The sequence below is a fragment of the Dama dama genome, chromosome 11 (genome assembly GCF_033118175.1).
Source record: "Dama dama isolate Ldn47 chromosome 11, ASM3311817v1, whole genome shotgun sequence".
Taxonomy (NCBI): Eukaryota; Metazoa; Chordata; class Mammalia; order Artiodactyla; family Cervidae; genus Dama; species Dama dama.
Window position 1 is genome coordinate 100,943,146 of NC_083691.1, and position 21,805 is coordinate 100,964,950.

A 21,805-nucleotide genomic window follows, 5' to 3' on the forward strand; every position below is an offset into this window, starting at 1 on the left:
TATGTTCTGGTTTTTTTGGCTGCAAGGCATGTGGGATCTTAGCTCCCCAACCAGGGATCGAACCTTCATCCTCTGCATTGGAAGGTGAGGTCTTAACCACTGGCCTGACCGCCAGGGAAGTCCCTAGTCATTATCCTTACATCTACAGAGTACCTTCTGACTTAAAGCTCTCAATAAAAACTCTGGCAGCCCTTAAAGAAAGACAGGAATGAGGTATTCCTTTACAGCTTAAAAAGCAACGCTACCATGAAAATGGAGACAGACAGAACCACATACACCCCCACAATACCTGAACTTTCTCTCTTTCAAGGGTTCCACCTTGCTTCTTTCACAAGAATCCAAAGCCACATGGGTGTGCTGGTTTGCTACCATATTTTCTGTAACACACAAGAAAGTAGAGATGGGCCCTATACACACATGTATGATTTTAAATGGTTATGAAGTCTTGGATTCCTTTTTTGCACTGACTTTCATTACAGTTTCAAAATAGTGTTCCAGGGTAAAAAGCAGCATATTTTTAAAAGTTGGGTGAAAACCACTTGAAACACTTCTGTTATTGTATATGAGCTTGTCAACCTTACCCATCTAATCCATACAGTCCTTTAAGAGAATACAGTCCAGACGGAACGTCTCTGGTGGCTCAGTGGTAAGGAATCCACCTGCCAGTGCAGGAGACAGGGGTTCGATCCCTGATCGGGGAAGACTCCACATGCCGAGGGGCAAACCGAACCTGTGAGTCACGAGTCCTGAGCCTGTGCTCTAGAGCCTAGGAGCCCAAACCGCTGAGGCCCACGCGCCCCAGAGCCTGCGCGCTGCAGCACAAGAAGCCGCTGCAGCGGGAGGCCTGCCCACGGCAGCTAGAGGGCAGCCCCCGCCCATCGAGACTGGAGAGACGCCCCCAGGGCAATGAAGACCTGCACAGCCAAGAACAAGCAAGCAAACGAATAAATAAAATTGTTAAAAGAAAATCTACAGAGAGGTAAGTGAGATAGGGTAGGAACAGAGACTACTTCTACCAAGTGATGCTAACAATATAGAACCAGGTGTTAACACAGGATTAGACTTCACTAGCTGTTGCCTCACTGAGCAGGTGCCAATAATACTCTCCAGCACTAGAACATTAGCTTCTCTTCATATGACCAAAGCGGCAAACACACTAAGAAAGGCCAATTCTGACTTTACGAAAGACGCTGGACTTAAAACAGATTAAGTTCTCCATATTGAAACCAGTTTTAAATTAAAAAAAATTAAAGCAGCAAGTCTGTGATAGCACTTGGCAATTGTCCAAGTTTCAACTAAATCCTCCTTTAAAATTCAGGTAAGAAATATATTTGGTTAGTACAGTAAGAAAAGATTTTTACTGCTTAGTTAAAAATGTTTAGGCCTATATGCTCAGACTTCATGTTAAAATAAGTTTTCATCCTTTCATCCAAGGGAATGGAATTCTTTAGCATCTGCTTCAGTGAACAACTGCTACTTAAAAAACAGAAAAAGTGCCAGCAGTGATTATTTGGCTAGTGGCCCCAGATCTTACAGCACAAGAGCACCTCTGAGACCCTGTGGGTTTGGATCCATTCCACTGCAATAAAGCGGTTACACAAGTTTTTTGGTTTCCCAGTGCATGCACAAGTTACGTTTACACTGTATTGAAGTCTTCAGTGTGCAACAGCATTATGTCTAAAAACAATGTGTGCACTTTAATTAAAAAAGGCTTAACTGCTAAAAAATGCAAACCATCACTTGAGCCGTCAGTGAGTTGTAATCTTTTGGCTCGTAGAGGGTTTGCCTCGATGTTGGTGGCTGCTGAATGACCAAGGTGGTGGTTGCTGAAGGCTGGGTTGGCTGTGGCCATTTCTTAAATTAAGACAATGATGAACTTTGCATGTCAACTGACTTCCTTTCACGAACAATTTCTCTGCAGCAGGCAATGCTGTCTGATAGCGTTTTACCCACAGAATTTCTTTCAAACTTAAGGTCAATCCTCAATCCTCTGCTGCTGCTTTATCTACTGAGTTTACGGGATATTTTAAATCTGTTCTTGTCACTTTGACAATCTTTACAGCATCTGCACCAGGAGTAGGTTGTGTCTCAGGAAACCGCTTTCTTTGCTCATCCACGAGAAGAGGCTCCTCACCCATGAAAGTTTTACCACGAGATGGAGCAAGTCAGTCACACCTCCAGGCTCCACTTCTAGTTCCCTTGCTGGTCCCACATCTAGTTATTTCCTCCACTCAAGTCTAGAACCCCTCAAAGTCATCCCTGAAGGTTGGGATCAGCTTCTTCCAAACTCCTGTTAGTATCGATATTTTGACCTTTTCTCGTGAATCACAAATGTTTTTAATGGCATCTACAAGGGTGAATCCTTTCCAGAAAGTTTCCAGTTGACTCTGCCCAGAGCCATCAGAGGAATCACTATCCATGGCAGCTATGGCCTTGTGAAATGTCGCTCTTAAACAATAAGAAAGTTGAAAGGACTCCTGCAGAACGGATGCTGTGTTAGCAGCCACGAAAACAATTTCATTGTCTATGTCTCCATCAGGTGACCAGGTACACTGTCAGTGAGCAGTACTATTTTGGAAGGAATCTATTTTTCTGAGCAGTTGTTCTCAACAGTGGGTTTAAAATACTCAGTAAACCATGTTGTAAACAGATTTGCTGTCATCCAGCTTTTATAGAGCATAGCCAGAGTAGACTAAGCATAATTGTTAAAAACCTTTTGGAATGGCAAATAAACACTGACTTCAACTTAAAGTCATCAGCTGCATTAGCCACTAACAAGATCAGTCTGGCATTTGAAGCCTAAAAACCCGACCTCAACTTCTCTGGCTGTGAAAGTCCTAGACGGCATCTTCTTCCAATAGAAGGCTGTTTTGTCTATGCTGAACATCTGTTATTGAGTAACCACTTTCATTAATGACCTGAACTAGATCTGTGTAATTTGCTGCAGCTTTTACATCAACACTTGCTGCTTCCCTCTGCACCTTTGATACAGAGATGCCTTCTTCCCTTAAACCCATGAACCAACCTCTTTTGTCTTCAGACTTCATCTGCAGAGTCCTCACCTCTCAGCCTTCACAGAACTTCATAGAACTTAGAAGAACCTAACTTCATAGAACTGAGTTAGGGCCTTGCTTTGGGTTCAGCTTTGGCTTAAGGCGGTATTATGGCTGATCTTCTCTCCAGACCACTCAAACTTTCTCCATTATTGGCAATAAGGCTGTTTGGCTTTCTTATCATTATGTGTTCACTGGAGGAGCACTTTTAATTTCCTTCAAAAACTTTTCCTTTGCATCCACAACTTGGTTAACTGGTATAAGAAGCCTGGCTTTCAGCCTAACTGAACTTTGACATGCCTTCCTCAGTAAGCTTAATCATTTCTAGCTGTTGATTTGAAGTGAGACATGACATTCTTCTCTTCACTTTAACACTTAGAGGCCACTGTAGGTTAGTAATTGGCCTAATTTCAATACTCTCCTTTCTCAGGAAGAGAGAGGCCCGAGGAAAGTGAGAAAGACAGGGAACAACCAGCTGGAGCAGTGAAAATACACACAATGTCCATTAAGTTTACCATCTCTAATGGGCGAGGTCTGTGGCACCCAAAGACAGTTACAACAGTAACACCAAAGAGTCCGCGTCACAAGTTACTGTAACAAGTGTGACGACAATGAAAAAGGTGGAAATACTGCAGGAATTACCACATGTCAGACATGAAGTGAGCAAAGCTGCTGGGACAATCGCGCCAGCGAGCTTGCTTGACACGCGGTCGCCACACATCTTCAATGTGTAAAAAGCCCAGCATCTACACAGGCCAACAAAGTGAGGTGCCACACGACGAGGCACCGCGCTCAGCCGCTCAGTCGTCTGACTCTGCGACCCCGTGGGCTGCAGCCCGCCCGGCCCCTCTGTCCGTGGGCTTCTCCAGGCGAGAATCCTGCAGTGGGTTGCCATGTCCTTCTCCAGGGGATCTTCCCCACCCAGGGATCGAACCTGCGTCTTCCTGAGGCTCCTGCATTGGTAGGTGGATTCTTTACCACTGTGCCAAAAATGAGGTATGTCTATATTATTTTGCAGGTTTGGTATTAAAATAGGTAATAATTATCTGTATTCAATAACTATGTCATTTATTAAGCTTCATTTCACATGTATAAAGATCTTTGATGTGTGTTAAGTTTGGGGAAAATAGGACTATCTGTGAATTTTATCAGACCACCAAAAAAAATTTTAAATATGATTTTCTGAGTATAAGTATTTGCTACATCTCTAAAGTAATAAAATTTATAGATACATATCAAGGATTAAAACTTGCTGTTAGTTATTCTTATCAAATTAGAAAATGTTCACTATTTTAGCATTCAAGTAATTTAATCTGTCTGTCCTGGCTATTTTATTTACTGTAAAACATGAAATAAACCTCTGTCCTGTGCAAATGGGTTAGACATTTGCCCTAAATGCTTCTGCGGTCTTTTCTTCTGTTCTACTTATAATCTAAGCTATTGAATTTGAAAAGGCACAGAGACTTTATGAGGACATTATATTTATGTACTAATACAATGAATGGATTTTAAGTTTCCTCTTATGATTTTCCAATGTCCCAGTTAGAATTTTCAAGACGATGACTACCGTAGTAGTAGAACTGAAGTTGGCAGAAGATAAGACGCTCAGAGGGTATACTGCACACCTTTATCTTCCAGTGGGTGCCCGGAGTCCACGGGAAGCCTATGGAAAGGTGTAGACGCGAGCTGCGCGGCGGACCTAAAGTCTCCTGGGCTCTTGGGGCTGGGCGCCAGGCTTTTGTTGCAGCGGACACCCCACACGGTTGAATCATCCAGAAACTCTTCAGTGTGAGGCACTTCCTACAATGAAAGATGAGCTGAAAAAAAGGCAGCAGGCTCCCTGTTTCGTAGATGAAATTTAACACATTGATACTTTTTTTAGATTAAAACAAAAAACAGGAATTTTGATTCTTTCAAAGGAATGGATGGAACCCCTGGCTAACACGCAGCCAAGGACATCATGGGTCTGGTTCTTCTCCCCAGAACCGGGACACTTCATCTTTAACCCACGCCAATGGAGTTGTATCACATGCAAGAGTCACAGTTTATTTACCAATTTTTAAAAAAAAATTTTGAAAAATCTGGATTTACAGAGGAATAACAAAGATATTACGGAGTTCCCATTTAGCCTTTATCAAGCTTCTTAGGTCTGGGAAAAATATACATGCCCCCAGTGATTTCTCTTGTCTACAGGGAAGACTCTCAAGAGGGCAAGGATCACATCAAACTCATTTTTCAATTTCCACATCTGTCAGTATGTGTTATGCATACTGCAAATAATTATAGGATAATGTTTTGAAAACATGATCTTCACATAATATTCTATTTTTCCAGAACTGCTTTTTAAATATACCATCTCATTTGACTGGCACAGTTGTTTGGTAAAAGAAAGCAAAAAGGGTTGCACAACCATTTCACGGATGAAGCAGAGACTCACATTTGGTTTTGCAGGAAACCTGCTCACGGAACGTTCTCCAAAGGTCCTGGCTCCTGCAGGTTTATTTTTCAGCTGTGGTAATCTAAGGAAAAATTGGCAGAATTATAAACAGTAAAATACCCTAAGGAAATAAATTCTACCACTTAAGTCACAGTGTTAAAAACATTCTCCACTTATCCTATTTAATTAGTTAATACTTATATACATATTTCTTACCTTTATAGCAAATCTGAGTGCAAGCTGAATTAACTTGAGTAGGTATATACAAGCAGATGTACAGCTACTTTATGTGAGGGTGGAAAATACGGAGCTTTCTATCGCACTGAGTTTTAAATTTTAAGGACAAAAAAGAGTGAGGGCTGTGACCAACAGGATGGCGTGGATGCCATGTTCTCTTTCTTTCCCCAGGGCGTGGTCCAGCTACGGAATACAAATCTTTTCCACACCATGACACTGTAGTTGACACCTCTCTTTCATGATTTAAATTACTAACAGAGAAACTTCCTGGTGCTACCCTGCTTTATCCTAATGCGGCTCAGCCTTAAAACAAATGTTCTCTGCAGCATGAGCCAATGTAAGCCACTTCCCCTTCTGCTTCATCAATCCTGCAAATACATTCAGAACGTATGTGGATACCTGTACTGACGAATTCATTATAACTAACACAATTTCAAACCTACAGGACACCTCGGCTCTCTGGTGCTTTATAACCATACTGTTTCCTTTCACAATACATGCTTTTGTCATGGGAGGACTGCTTTCTTATAACGCTGTAAATGTGGAAACGGACTTCAGCCAGTCTCCTGGTCCTGTGGTCACAAAGCGCATCCCTGGCAGAGCTGGGGCTGCAACCCCGCCGTTTGGCTGGCAGATGCTCTTCTCTCAACAGCTCCACCTGGACCCCTACACCACCTGTCACTATGGCAACAAGCTTTTCACTCAGAGTTATCTTAACCACATATGTCTTTACCCATAATTTTCTTTGTTTCCATCTTCAAATACAGGAAAAGCAGATGACAAAGAAGAGATGATCTTATTGACTCCCCAAGCCCCAGAAGATGGTGCATTTTCTGCAAGAGTACAAAAACTGTAATTATTGTAACAGGACAAAAACAGTATGCTTTAGTTGAAACTTTAACTACAAATAAGAAAATGGAATAAGAGCTCATAGGAGATAACCGACGTCAGGTTTGGAACTAGGCCATGTGGTAGCCCCTCTGCGCTGACAGGAAGGGACCAACTACTGCCATAGGCACTAGCCCGCAAGCTCCCAGGCCTCGCGCCCCACCACATCTAAGGCGGCAATCACAATGCTCCTAACACACAGCTACCGCCACTGACGCTGAACAGAGCTCTCCACATCTTTGTTTTTCTGCAATTAAGCTCTTAACCCTATGTCTTCATTGTGATCTCTCTCTGCCTTCCAGCAAAAAGCCTCTGACTCTAGACAAATGGGAGGTAGGGGGGTGGGGCGAGTCCTGGTCCCCAACACTCCGCCCTGAACACCCCTCTGCCTGGCAAGGCTCAAGTTCCCCTCAGCCACTCAGTCCTTCCTGGCCACTCCTACCAAGGCCTATCTTGCCCTTCTTTAGCACTTACTATTTTTTATTTTTTAAGAAACAAACCAAGTCTATGACACACACTGAGTACCTGGCGAAACACTTATATTTTTCACTTCACAACATGCCCTTATCTGACAAGCTAACCAAGGGCAGGCCTACTTCTTGCATAATCCTTGCTTTTTCCATGGGCAGCCACCTGCTATGTTATCCATTTAGTAGCTATTAAATAATTTGTTATTACTTTGAAACTGGGCTTCGAACGCATTTTGACCTAGCGATGGCCATTCCTCTTTGTCATCAGAAATATCAGGAAGTGTAGGAGCCTGAAACACGTTCATGATGAAACCTTGAAAGAACAGAAGAATAACGGTAAACATGATTGCAAAGGAGCTTTCACTAAGTCACCGTCAGACGTCACGCGTTCAGACAGCGGGCTTTACGCACCGAGAGCTTCCTTCGTATGCACAGTGGGTGACGGCTGTGCTTTGGATGGTGTGGCCTGAACCAGTCCCAGTGATGTGTTTGGAGTTGTGTGAAAGGAACTTGTGTTAACAACCTTCTGTGTTTCACACCCTGTTAAAGAAACATGGACAAACTGCCATGTCAGTAGAGAAATCAGAATAATTCAGAAGACACACAATTTAAGAAACTTATTATACACTTCATTATTGTTGATAATTCTCACTTGTTGTTGTCTAGTCACTAGTTCGTGTCCACTGACCCCATGAACTGTAGCCCGCCAGGCTCCTCTGTCCATGGGATTTCCCAGGCGAGAACACTGGAGTGGGTTGCCATTTCCTTCTCCAGGGGATCTTCCCGACCCAGGGCTTGAACCCGAGTCTCCTGCATTGGCAGGTGGATTCTCTACCACTGAGCCACCAGGGAAGCCAATACTTACTAGGGATTTCCATTATTCTAGTACTCTCACGTCTTTTGTTTTGATCTTTATAATAGTCCCACAAGGTAGGTAAAGTAAGAACTATCTGTTAACAGAAAAGGAAATAAAAGCTCAAAAGAGTTAATGAAGCAGCTTGGTCTAAAACCGTATCAAATGAGCAGCCTAGTCATCAACAGCACCCTTTGTCCTACTGTATCCCAAGGAAGAGTAGCCACGCTGTCAACCTGAGGACCGGGTTTCCGTCTCACTCAGCTGGAGTCCAGGTACAGCCCTGCTCAGCCTGAGCCCTCCTAGCTCCGGCCTCATCTTCCTCACCCCCCACCCCCACCCTGCGGCCACTGGCCGCTGTGTGCTCGGAACACATCAGGGACGTCAAGGACTCTGCCCTGCTGGTACCTCTGCCTGAAACAGGTTTTGCAAGCGGGCTCTGTGGGCCACTGCCTCTGTCAGGTCTTTACCCAAACAGCACTGTCGCTGTGAGCATCTTCCCGGGCCCTCCCTGACAGCCACACGCCCGTCGCCCCTCCGGGCGGGCGGGGACTCCTGTCCTCTGTCTGTGACTGCCCCTGTAATCTCTCAGAGCAGCGCTTGGCATCCACTCGGGTTCAGTTAGGTCCTGGTTAAATGTAGGCGTCACCTGCTTTTTCAAGTAGCTCTGCTTCTACTAAACTGTCGTTGGAAAGAATGTCACAGTACATGGGGGTGGGAAGTGAATGCTCAATCCATGTCCTATTTTATTTATAAAACTTACTTTTATGTAAGTACCTCTAACAAAGTAGTGCAAACAGACGTATTATACATCACTCCCAACTAACCACCTTTCATTCCTCACTACGTATTAAAGATGACTCTTGTTTTAGATTAATCTGCTGGGAAATTTAAGAGGAAAGTTTTCACAAATCAAGTTTCCAAAAGATTCTAACTAATAACCTGTGACTATCAAGTAGATTTTCCCCTTTATTGGAAATGGCCCAGGGCTTATTTAACCCCTGCATTCTGAGAACAGGAGAGCTGACAATTAGGTTCATTAAGGCCTAGAGTCCCCACACACTGTGACCAGCTAACAGACCCCTGAGTAACATGGATGAGTCTGGACAGAGATTAGACACAAATGTATTACAATTAAACATTACCTTCTTTTATCTCTGCTCCGCTCTGTGGCCTGAATTCATGAGTACTTTTGTTCACACACCTGGAAGAGAAAACTCTTGAGACACACTAACTCTCAAGAACAGTAAAAAAAAAAAAAAAAAAGTTGGCGATTACCAGCCTGTTTTTAAGATACAGATGGGGGACTTCTCTGGGAGTCCAGAGGTTAAGAATCCACACTCCCAGTGCAGGGGGCACAGGTTTGATCCCTGGCTGGAGTAGATCCTGCATGGCACGTGGCATGACCAAGAAAAAGAAACAGATGGGACTGCCTAGGTCTACAGTGTAAGTGACTTTGTTTTTCCTTTCTTTTGAGGACAATAATTCTTATAGATAAAGGCCAGGTATTCGTGTTTGCTTGACATAGTGATTATAGATGTGAACAGCTGATAATCATTTGTACATGTGGAAGGGAGCTGAAGGGTCTCCCTGATCCAAACGATCCCATTTGTTACACAAGCAAAGGGGCTGGCCGGCAGCTCTGGGCCTGGGTGCCCAGTGTGGCTCTTCTGAGTTATGATATGGGGGAGCACTGGTGCCTTTGCTGTGGAGCCGTAGTGCCCGTCCTTTAGATTTCACAGTTAGCAAGAATGGAAAAAACACTACAGAAGACACTTACGTCACAGTCTGGTTTAAGTCCAGCGGGAATAGTGGACTTCATCTGTCTGTTTAACACTGCTTCCCTTAATGAACGCTGTGAGGATGGAAAGTAAAAAGTGCAAGGCACCCTTCATTTCACAACCCCCACTAAACTGCCATAAAAGCCTGAGTTTTATACGCAGTATCAGAGGAAGGTGCTCTCTCTGCCACAGTCAGCTGTCCAGGCCACTGAGAGTGTGAGGGGTCCACTCGGTCCCGTGCCTGGGCCAGGGTTAGGGTCAGACCGCAGTGATTCTGAGATCTGAATGTCCGTTAGGTTAAAGAGCTTCATCCTTTTGTAAGGGATGGCTGGACGCGCAGCATGTCTACAGGGTCTGTCATTGCTGTTGTGACTATCTTATGGTCACGAGAATTAACTGTGAAGAGTTAATGAAGCCACAGCCTGCACACAGTTCTCTTCTTAAAAAAATTTTTTTTGGCCACACCGCATGGCTTGTGGGATCTTAGTTCCCAGACCAGTGATAGAACCCACAGGCCCCGCACTGGAAGCTCAGTCTTAACCATTGGACTGCCAGGGAAGTCCCAGCAGTTCACTTTTTACATACGTGGTTCAATACAGGACACAGGTCTGAATTATTATCCTAAGGTGACTGCAAAAGCATGATCATTTTAAATCTTATTTCCAAGGGAAATCATTGGTAAAAGTTAATTCAGACACCAGGGAGAAACAGTCCTTAAGAACCATAATCTGTGGTTTCAGCCCAAGGGAAAGATGGGAGCCTCGCTTTCATTTTTTGTGAAAAAGCAAAAAAGTTTTTATATGTTTCAAAAAAGAGACGGAGCACCAAAGTGATTGAAGATAAAAATATAAACAGAACAAGTGATACGACAATAATTATAATCTCTGCTATCTAGGAAAACTGCTCAGAATTGGGGGAGAAACCTCCATAGCAGTGTATGAGACAGATTTTGGTATACTGCATAATGGATATTAATCCCAAACTGTCCCAATGGGAAGACAGAAGGAACATGAGAAGAACACACTATTAAGTATTCAAGTAATAATCCAATAGTCAAGTAACTATCTGGACTGTAATAACCCCTACATTATGTTCAGTCAGAATTAGTAAGCAGAGGCGATTTCAGTTTAACAGCTGTGTATTCTTCAGTTACAGAAAGATTGTTAAGTTTCAGGGTATCAAAAATTTTTAATTCAACAGAGAAGTATGAAGTACAACAAATATTCTCGAAACAGAATAAGTGAGGCTGAACGATTTGGGGCTGATGTTTTGGCAATTTGGTTTTTCCCTACATGCCCATCTAAAAATTATTTTGAAAAACAAGCCTTACCCATCAATTACACACTGCTCTCACCATTGCAAGTCACATAAAGAAGCCATCGGACACCATTCCCACTACCAGCGTCTCGAGGGTTACCTTTGGCTCACCTGGCATCTCTGCTGGCCCCTGAAAACATGGCGTCCATCCCTGGCTGGCCTGCCAGAGGTCCTGGGCAAGCTACGCCCTGGTTGACGGCTGGGGACACCAAAGCAGTGGTGACAGCATTTGCCATGAGAGGAACAGAAGATGCCTCTCTGGGTTTCTCATCCACGTTCTTCAAGGTCTGCTGAGGGATGGCTGGAAGACCCGGAGCTCTTAGTTCCTGCTGGGAGGCTGTGTGTGGCTCCAAACACGCTGGACTGACCTTTCACAGCAAGCAAGCAGACAAAAAGCCACAGGCTACCAATTAGGTCTTACAGCTTTCCAAAGAAAGGCGTCTGTCCTCAGTAGATGCCTGGCCTCCCGAGGCAGCCTCTACCTCCCTAGGTACTCTGAAACGAACAGTCAACAACAAGGCCACACTATATGCTGGACGCTTCTGTAGCTTAACCACAGATTCAACTGGTGGTTCATATTTCTAACCACTAAATACCAGCCGTGACCGTTCATCAGTATTTAAGAACTGGTGCATTTTCTTTACTTGAGGGAAATACCAACAAATCAATGTCACCACATGCTCATAATGGTGTTCTTCCCATTAAAATGCCCTTGGTGACCATTTTCTCTTCAGTGAATAGGAAACATGAACATTAACTGTAGGAACTGCCACAAAAGCATGGCGCATCATGGAAAGGATGTGGACACAGGCCTTTAACTTAATTAAAATCTCGCTTTTCCACTCATACGTACTTAGACTACACATGTACACTCTTACATTACGAGTTAGAAGACAAAGAATTAATTCCTCAGCACGTAAAAGTATTCTCAAACTGTTACGGAAAACACTGAATAGCTATGGCAAGAATAGTTATCTCACAGACAAATGGACAAAATATAAAGTTTATTCTCAATAGCAATCAAAAAAGAGATAATTTAAATGACCTACACCAAAATAATCATAATATTCATTTCTGAAGAAAATGTTAAAAAACAATAATCAGACTTTCTCTACAGATATCAAAACACACAACAAAGTTATAGTAAACACACAACATGGAATGATCAAGAAGAAAACTATTGACCAAAGCAAAGAGATGGTTATTTCAGAAATGGATCTTTTATATATTAAGAATTTAGTCTATGATAAAGATATTTTAAGGGCTTCCCCGGTGGCTCAGTGGTAAACAATCTACCTGCAATTCAGGAGATGCAGGTTTGGTCCCCGGGTGGGGAAAATCTCCATTTGGAGAAGGGAATGGCTACCCACCCCAGTACTCTTGCCTGGGAAGTCCCATGGATAGAGGAGTCTGGCGGGCTATAGTCCTTAGGGTTGCAAAGAGTTGGACATGACTGAAGTGACTGAGCGTGCACAAAGGTATTCTAAACCAACAGGGAAAGGCTGAGCTGGTAAATAAATGACTGAGGGATGACTAGAGAGCCATTGGAAAACACATCCTCAGACCACTCATACAGAAGTAAGTTCATTAAGAGAGGCTTCTGGTTAAAGACTCAAACATGTGCTTTATCATCCACATCCTCCCAAAACCTCACTAAAATGACAGTAAAGGGATCCTAACACCTCAAATAGCAGTCGCAGGAGGTGATCTCCAGAGAAGCGCAGAATCTTGAACGTGTCTCAGAATGGAAGTGAAGGTGGAGCTGAAAATAGGAATGTGGCCACAGTAAGTCTATAGGAAAAGCAAGCTCTGAGACCCATTCCTGCAGGTGTTGCCAGCTTCTCAATACAAATTAATCATTATATTTGAATTTTCATTCTGTAACAGTCATTGTACCTCTCCTAAACAAAATCAGAAAAAGGACTATATACACTAATATACAGACACACACACACAAACATACTACACATTCTCTTCTGTAACTTCCCTTCTCATTTCACACTGTGGGTGTTTCCGGGCTGGTACTGAGAAACCCAGTGTCCCTCTGACTCCTGGCTCTTTAAACGTGACTTCCGTCCTTGCTGGAAGTGTGTTGGATTGTTCCCCCCAGTTCCCGGTGAGGGGGAGGGGGGAATAATTCGGAAAGCTGGTAGCTAAACTGACATCAGAATTAACTCTAAAAATAGAGCATGGAAGGGACAAACAGAAACAGAGATCACTGCAGTGGGCGTGGGAAGTGACGGGGAAGAGCCCACACACCTTAGATGTCCCCTGGGAAGAGGGCAGGTTCTCCTGCGACAACTCCACCACTTGGTGCAACTTCTTATGAAGCTCATCCATTTTCTGTTTTAATAGTTGTTCTTCCAAAGCATTTGCTTCTTTCCTTTTCATATAATGCCTCTCTTCATTTACTTTAGGAAAGACAAAATATAGTTTGAACGTGAGATTTAAACTCAGGTCAACAGAGGAATCCGTGCAAAATCATCAAAAGGTTATCTTTAAGATGGCAACTATTTTTTACTAGTCTTTTTCCAAGAGTATTAGGTTTTTAGAACTGAAACACTATCTACTTTTCAAATATAATTTTTACCTATCCTCAGCACAGTTACTTTTAAGTTCAGGGTGCCTAAGTTATAAAAATGTACATGATGAGCAACAAAAATACTTGGTAATAGCATGGTATGACACTAAGCACTTTTAACAATCACGGCTGTGCAAATCACTTGAAAACGGAAGTGTTTTTAAAAGACAGACGTTTCTCGGTGCTTCCTAAGAAGGAGCAAGAGTACAGTGCGCTGAAAGGTCAGTATGTCAAGGACACTGCTGTCGGTCCCATTTCCAGCAACTGGTTAACATAACCACGTCACATACCAGTCACACTGTCCAGCTCAGACTTTGGCATCTGTGTAAGGCACAGAAGGGTCCTCCCCGGGTGTCACCCGACTGTCCTCTCGGGTGTTAACCAAACAAGAAACAATGAATAAACAAAAATTGGCCAACATGGGGGCACAGCACAAATAGTCAGATGGTGTCGAAGTCCTGAGAGGAAGAGAGGTTCATTTTCCTCTGAGGTTCATGTTGTTACAGCCATGAGTAACACAGCACTTTGATCAGAGGGCTCCTGAATGTCTTATTCATAATAGCTGCAGACTTTGAAAAATCTCTTTTCAACTCTAGCTCTTAATTAATCCTTTACAGTATAAATAACTGACCCAGGGCTTTAGAATTGCTAGATACAGAAGCTCAAATCCATACAGATGCTATTTGAAAGCTTAAAAATATCTACAGCACTGGCATGGACATCTCCTTTAGAGCTGTTTCAGCTCTAAGCTTTGCTGTCAAGACATCAATTTAGACTTTGGACAAACGTGGTTGCTACACTAGTATTTAACAAAGGTTTTAGGCTTCTGATGGAATGAGCTAGAGATTTTTTTCTTGAGATTCTTTCAATACAGTGAATTAGCTACTACAAATGTATTTACTCAGAGATGAGAATCATGTTAAGTGACTTAGGCTATCTCAAATTTAAGACTGCAAGTACCCCATTGTTCATGCTTTCTCCGTAGATTGTACTTCTGGGCTCTCAGCTCTTCAAAGGAAAACTCCGATTCTCCACGAATAAGCTTCTCCTTGCAATACATGACAACCTGCTGAACATCAGCGTTGTCTGCCACGGACGGGTGTGCAGAATATCCTGATTTAGAAATTGTGATCACCCTTTGTTCCCTAAAATGGGGGAAGATACGTCATTTATGACAGTGTACTGAAACGGCTCTGGAAGGAAAGTCAGTAACAGATGAAGGCACTGACTGTACTTGCATGTTCGACCCTTTATCACCAGCTGCAGGTGTTGCTCCAGAAAGTTGTGGACCCTAAGAAGACAGAAGAGAAACACAAATAATCACTTATCTGAGAAGAATCCGTCATCCAGATGACTGCAGAAAACAATATGAAAACACTTGAGGGGTCTCTGAATCATCAAGTAGATTTATATGTGCTCTTTCAAGTTACCATTAATAGCTGAAGCCTTGGTTTGCATGATCACTTTTATGATAGGTTTTACAACTAGAGTCCAATAAGAAAGTGTCTGGACCTGTGGGTATTGTTCCAATAAGAAAGACCCACAGTCTAGGGGCTGAGCCACAGGGCCTAAGTGTAATGAGATTAATATTCCAAATAGCTACATTAGAAAAAAAATTGTTAACATTTTCTTCTGGTACTGCTCTCTGCTCAGGAGTCCCCAGTGCCAGCATCCCGTCACTAGACAAGTATTTGCTGGATATCTCATCCGTGTCATGTCCGCTCCTGAGCTAAGGTCCTGGGAAATGACTGTGGACAGGATCCATCTCTGCTGCCTGGAGGCCTAGAGCTGGGGCAGCAGGAAACAAACAAGATGGCACGCATGAGGAGGATGTAAGTTGGGATAATGTGAGTGTCTGTCAAAGCTGGAATTCATGTCTCCTTCTAGGAATGTGTTATATCAATGAGACTTAACACGTGTGCCCCTGGAACAGAGGCAGAGCCATAGCACTTCGCTTACAGCAGGTCCACAGCCAACTCTGAACGAGCACTGGTACCCTGAGGAGGGAAGATGCTGGGAGAAAGGAGAGAACGTGCACATGCAGATGAGTCATTAGGGCAGGAGAGTTGCCTCGGCCCCTGCCAAGGCAAGCAAGGGTCCAGTTGCTTATTGGTTGGTGGCAGACACGGACAGCTGTCATCTGAGGGCTTCTGCTGTCTCATTGAAATAGTAAGTTTGCCAGTTCCTGACAAAGAGGGTAGACATAGTCAGGCCCCAAGTTTGAGGAGAGTAAAAAGAAGTTAAAAAAATTATCATTTGGCATTAGTGAGTAGAAAAGGAAACAAAGGCAATGTGGAAAACATAAAGTGTGAACAGAGAAATAAGAAGCATAACTGCCAGAAAATAGAAAAGCTCTGGTTGAGGTGACAGTTCCAAGATCAGAGCATTTGAAGTAGGCTCAGGTGTCTGCAGATGGGTGTGACCCAAGCTAGAGAATCCTGAGCCAGGGAAGGGAGCCCCGCAGAGCAAAGAGGGACAGAGGCTGCTGGGGGGGAGCAGGTGAAGACAGGAGGTCACGGAGGGGTGTCACCAGGTCAGACGAGTACAGTAAGTTACGGTCAGAGTGAGTGATTTTCCATTTGATACTGGAAGTGGGCAGTGGTGGGTGATGACAGGCCCAGAAAGGCGCCACAGCAGAGGTGGCTGACGTGGAGGTCAGTCCGGGGAGACAAGGGCAAAGAAACGAGCTGCCCAAGGGACACGAATGGCAGGCGGGCTGACCATGCAACACCCTGCCCAGTTTCCACGCAACTACAACCGCTACTATTACCTGATTCTTAGAAATGCAGGCTGAGTTACTTCCTGGATGTGATTTTGATGTTACCATTTGATTTAAAATCTGAGCATCATGCAGAGGTTCTGACGGTCTCACTATGACACGAAATGCATGAAATAAAAAGAAATAAGGGTAAAACCACATTAAATGAACACAATACAAATACATTCCCCTGGTCTTTCAATAAGTAGCACTGAAAAATGAACTCATTCACACTATCTCAAAAACATAATTTAAACACCTTATAAATAAAAGTAATGTTGTAGAAACAATTTTCTAATAAATTCAAAACACCCAAGGAAGTCCCTGAAAGAAATGTAAACTCTAGCTAATTTAAAAAACAGGATAAGATAGTCGATGCTTAATGCTGAAATGTAATCTTTATTTCTTAAAAAAAGAAAAACAAAACTCCATTTCTTTAAAAGTTGCATCAAATACATTTAATTTAATTCAGAAAAGATGTACTCCAGAATAAGTATCATCACTCAATTTGGGGTAATTTTTACTTTTTGAAAATCCTAAAAATACAATGAAATTAACAAGCTTTTTTGTTTTTTTGGTGAGTTTTTCTTTTAAAGTGCTAAGACAGAGTCCCTGCTATGCAGGGCTATGAAGCAGGCATTATTATTATCAGAGGGTTTTCCCCATTACCTAAGATAATATAATCAATAAATAGAGGATGGATTTGTTTTTTAAGGGAAAAAAGGCAGTGCAAATCAGAGACTAAGTTACTGATACTTTGGATATTTTAGAAAGCGTTATTTTACCTTGAGCAGGCAAATGGGTTTCAGTGAGGCGTGCCTGAAACATCCTAAAAGACAACAGTAAAGGCATCAATACAGATTACAATTCACAGTTTAATATGCATTTATATTAGAGTGAAAACTAAACATGATAGCTTACTGTGATCTAATAAAGACTGAGGTTAAGAGAGATCGCAAAGTTGAATTTTAGATTTGCTTCAAAATTAAGAAAAAAAACCCTGAGCTTATTTTCATACCCAACGCACTTACATTAGAAAAATTCCTCCTTGCCTCATTTATGTCAGTATTTTATAAATTCACATAACAAACGTACCCTCCTCTGTGGGTATCAATACACACATGTTGCAACACGCGCATACTGTAGGCTTTTGCTGGTGGCTCAGCAGTAAAGAATCCACCTGCGATGCAGCAGACTCGGGTTCGAACCCAGGTCGAGAAGAGCCCTTGAAGAAGGAAATGGCAACCCACTCCCTTATTCTTGCCCGGAAAATCCCTTGGACAGAGAAGCCCGGTGGGTACAGTCCATGGGGTCACAAAGAGTCGGACAGGACTGAGTGACTCAGGACACACCATGTGCCGGTCTTTGTGGAAAAATGTTGGAAACAAATGCTCCACTCTAGAACAATGAAGTTACGACACTGCTCTGGGGCAGACTTCACAACCACTTTCTAAGTGGTATAAAGGCCCATAATTTCTTAAGAGCAGTATAAAGCTCAGCACATACAACCAGACATACAGTACAATTTACTAGGTAATACACAGACTCTAAGGCACATACACAGGCATCAGAAAAGACACTGGAAGGAAGTGCTCAAAAATATTAATGGTAGTATTTCTGGACAGTTTTCCTTTACACCAATTCCACATTTTCCCCAATGAGAAGCATTTCCCTGTACAAATATAACAGTAAAAGTCTTTACAGAGCAAACCACTGCCTCTCAAGGTAGGCATCACTGGGTGGAGTCTCCCTGTCAAACCACCTGTACTGTTGCTGCAGCAGCTCTCGAGGTTCGGCCTGGTTCTGAATTCCTCTCCGAAAAACGGCACTGGCATGCTGCCGCTCCCCCTGGCCTTCCAGATGTCCGGCCCAGGCTATGTACAGAGGAGCTGCCTGGGTTCCGATGCCATGGTTGTACAGAAACTCAAAAAACTGGTGAAGGTCACTGTTGCACTCGGCCTGCGGAAATCCAAAGCAGACAGACGTGAGAGAAGGGCTGTGCCAGGCTCGGTGGGGCCCCCAGTCCAAACCACACTCAGCGGTCGTCTTCACGGAGGCAGCACAGGGGAAGGCCTGTGTGGTCCTCCGATGGTAAGCCTCAAAGTCAGCTCATCCCCTTCCCTGAAATTCAGCATCCCCCACTATTTTCCAAGACACTAGGTTCTGTGCCGTAATATTAATATATAAAGTTGTACTCATTAAATTCCACAGGGTGTGTCTAATCCTCACATTTTGAAGCTTAGTAAAGACAGATAACAAATTCCTGTTTACTTTATCTATTCATGATTTTATGACAACTCATGCCCCAAGCCTTTATTTCAAGATTGAACAGATCCAACCTTTGAAAGCCTCACCTGAGGCAGCCTTTTCTTTTAAGCCCTAAATTTCATTTCTGAGAGTTAATATTTTCTTAATTATTCACAATGGATTTAATTTACTCCCAGGAACCCTCTTTAGCACCATGGAGTGCTAAAGCATCTGTTTATCTGCTCTTCCCTGAACACACTTCTCAGCCAACAAACCTTCTTTTCAAGGTTTCTACCTTGTAAAGTGAAAGTGTTAGTCAGTCACTTGGGTCCAACTCTTTGTGACCCCATGGACTGTAGCCTGTCAGGCTCCTCTGTCCATGGGATTTCCCAGGCAGAGTACTGGAGTCGGTAGCCATTTCCTTCTCCAGATCTTCATGACCCAGGGATCGAACTCAGGTCTCCTGAATTGCAGACGGATTCTATACCACCTGAGCCACCAGGGAAGCCCGGTTTCTACCTTCTGTTGTCACATTTCAGACTTTACAGAGAAGGAGGATTCTAAAATTCAATCACTGATTCCACAATACAGAAGTCAAAAGGCTGTAAAATACAAGTCTCTGGCCACACAACTTTAAAAAAAAAAGTTATGACTTAGAAACATAAAGAATCAAATAAAAAACAGCCAAAAATGATCCTAAAATCTGGGGTAAAAAGCAAAAGTACAACATGATTGGGGATGTGATTATACCTCTGAAAGTATACTTACAAATTTTAGACAATAATTAATGAATCTTGGGTCATTGTGATATCTCTTCTTATCTAAAAACTCCTTCATTAGATGCTCTAATAAAGTTGTTAAGTATTCTTTATTCTCAGGAAAATTTTCTTCTACCCATCGCATGTAACTAGAAAAAATACGGATAGTATTAATTTTTCTGGGCAGCATATAGTTTGTTTACAGAAAAAATAAATAAACGAAATGCTAACCTTTCCCATTCACCAAGTGGGTCATCGCCCTTGTAGCTCTGCATATGGGCTTCAAACATTCTAGAACAGAGAAAAATAGGTACATGGGATTATTAGGAATACTTCCTAAAGGCAAAAGTTATATTTCATATTTATCATGAATATACCTTAAAATAGAAATCTGAAACACCAATTCAAATGCTATAATAAAAATGAAAACAGTATTCACTCAGAAGTCAGAAACTCAAAAGCAGCCAGTGTTTTTTTCGGAAGAAAGCGAGATGCAAGGCCGCGGAGGCAGCTCTACAGGAAGCAGCTGTTAACACAAGGTCTCCAGTTTCAACGTCACTGCCACCACGAGGGCACTAGAACTTTGCTGCTCCTCCTTCCAACGCTGGGACCCCGGTGTGGCGTCGACCCGGACCCCTCGCTTTGCTGCTTAGGAACTCGGCTGGAGATCTGAAGAGAGCTCTTGAAAGGTGCATGACAGCCTAGGGTTAGTCACTCAGTTGTGTCCGACTCTTTGCAACCCCATGGACTGCAGCCTGCCAGCCTTCTTTGTCCATGGGGTTCTCCAGGCAAGAATACTGGAGCGGGTTGCCATGCCCTTCTCCAGGGGATCATCCCAAGCCATGGATCAAACCTGGGTCTCCTGTATTGCAAGATTTTTGACCACCTGAGTCACCAGGGAAGCGCGTGACAGCCCAGGGTCCCACAGATCGGGACTTCCAGGATACAGTTTGCTTTCTGGGCCTCAGTGGGACACGAGGTTCCTGAGGGAGACCACCGATGACAATGCTCAGAAGTCAGCGGCTGGCGGTCCCTGAGAACTTGCCCTGACTTCTGCATACTCAGCCACAGCTTAAAAATAAACCAGCCAAGCCAAGAAAGTTCTCCAAGAGGCCCCAGGTGCTAGCAGGATAAAGAAACCAACAAAAAGAAATCTGTAAAATAAGAACACGGAGGGGGGGAAACAAACAAACCCAAAAGGCAGAAGGGGTAAGAGTGTGACAGGACTTCCTATCTTCAGGTAGGGTGGTCAGGGAAAGCCTGCCTCTCTGAGAGGGTAACGTTTGACAGGGCCAGAACCAAGCAGCTAAGTTAGGAGAAAGGTGAGGGGTGACAAGATCTAATGTGTATGTTAAAACTGTCTCTAAGTGATGAAGCGGGTGGTGGATGAGAACAGTTACGGAGCTATTGCAGAGTCCCAACCAGTATGGGAACTGTTCAAATGTGGAACTGGGGTGTTTTGGAGAAAGAGACAATGAGACTTGCGGATGGGACTGAATACTGGGTGAGAGAGAGAGCCAAAGTAAGGAAGACTTTCAGGTTTCTATCAGAGAAGTTCGATGATTTTTTCGAGGGGAAAAAAAAAGTAATATTTTCTTCTAGCTGTCACCTCACAGTACAAATGAAACCAAAGTTTCTTGTGACTCAAAATCCAGAAGCCACAAAAGAAAAAGCTAGGTAAGTGGACTACTTATAAATAAAAAGCTTCTCCATGTCAAATAAACAAAACACCAAGCAGAGTTAAGAAAGAATTGCTAAACAGGGATGACGAAAGAGCTTCTAGAAATTGGGGCAAAAAAAAACAAACCCAATCCAATTTAAGAAATGAACGAAAGCTATTTCACAGAAAAATACTCAGCCTCTCTCAGGAGAGAAATTTGCCTCACTGAGATAACTTCTCATCTACCAGACTCCAAAAATATGACAACAATGTAGAGGGGAAGTAATGGAAAAAGACACACTTACAACTTGCTTGGAGGTGGCAGTGTGCTCAATCCCTGCCAAGGGAACTGGTAATAATATCACCAGAATTACAGACGGATTTCCTTTTGATCTAGCAAACCCACTCCTGGGAATCCAGAGGACAGATACCTGAAAAGCACCATGGGTATAAGATTTTTCACCATGGCACTATTTGTAATAGCAAAGAAGGTCCATATTCCAAGTGTCCATCAAACCAAGTGTCCTTTTTTAGGTCAATTATGGTACATGAAATATCATGAAGTTGTAAAAAGAATGAAAAAAGAATCTATGGACTGACAGACTGAAATCTCCAAGGAGAGCATTAAGCAAAAAAAAAAAAAAAAAAAAGCAGTGTATATGCTCTGCTACTTTTTATGTTTAATAAAGGCAGGAATTGTACACATGTACATATGTATACATATGTACATACATATGTTCGTATTATAAATATTTACATTCTTGA

At 42.9% G+C, this 21,805-nt stretch overlaps 1 protein-coding gene across 3 annotated transcripts in view; it reads right to left on the reverse strand.

The window, feature by feature from the left end:
• BUB1 (BUB1 mitotic checkpoint serine/threonine kinase) overlaps positions 1-21,805 on the reverse strand; it is a 33,102-nt gene that overhangs the window by 9,902 nt on the left and 1,395 nt on the right. The window contains exons 1-17 of one of the 3 annotated variants that reach the window (XM_061156044.1): positions 21,346-21,522; positions 19,612-19,671; positions 19,391-19,529; positions 18,138-18,334; positions 17,161-17,204; positions 16,388-16,488; positions 14,847-14,908; positions 14,578-14,762; positions 13,296-13,447; positions 11,148-11,404; positions 9,084-9,142; positions 7,497-7,625; positions 7,294-7,398; positions 6,461-6,560; positions 5,491-5,572; positions 4,679-4,853; positions 290-377 (exon numbers count right to left, since the gene is read on the reverse strand). In XM_061156044.1, the coding sequence (XP_061012027.1) occupies positions 290-377; positions 4,679-4,853; positions 5,491-5,572; positions 6,461-6,560; positions 7,294-7,398; positions 7,497-7,625; positions 9,084-9,142; positions 11,148-11,404; positions 13,296-13,447; positions 14,578-14,762; positions 14,847-14,908; positions 16,388-16,488; positions 17,161-17,204; positions 18,138-18,334; positions 19,391-19,529; positions 19,612-19,670 (1,934 nt within the window). In that variant the 5' untranslated portion in view covers position 19,671; positions 21,346-21,522. Of the gene's footprint in view, positions 1-289; positions 378-4,678; positions 4,854-5,490; positions 5,573-6,460; positions 6,561-7,293; positions 7,399-7,496; positions 7,626-9,083; positions 9,143-11,147; positions 11,405-13,295; positions 13,448-14,577; positions 14,763-14,846; positions 14,909-16,387; positions 16,489-17,160; positions 17,205-18,137; positions 18,335-19,390; positions 19,530-19,611; positions 19,672-21,345; positions 21,523-21,805 lie in introns of those variants that run through there. The other 2 variants (XM_061156043.1, XM_061156042.1) reach the window with 2 other exon arrangements.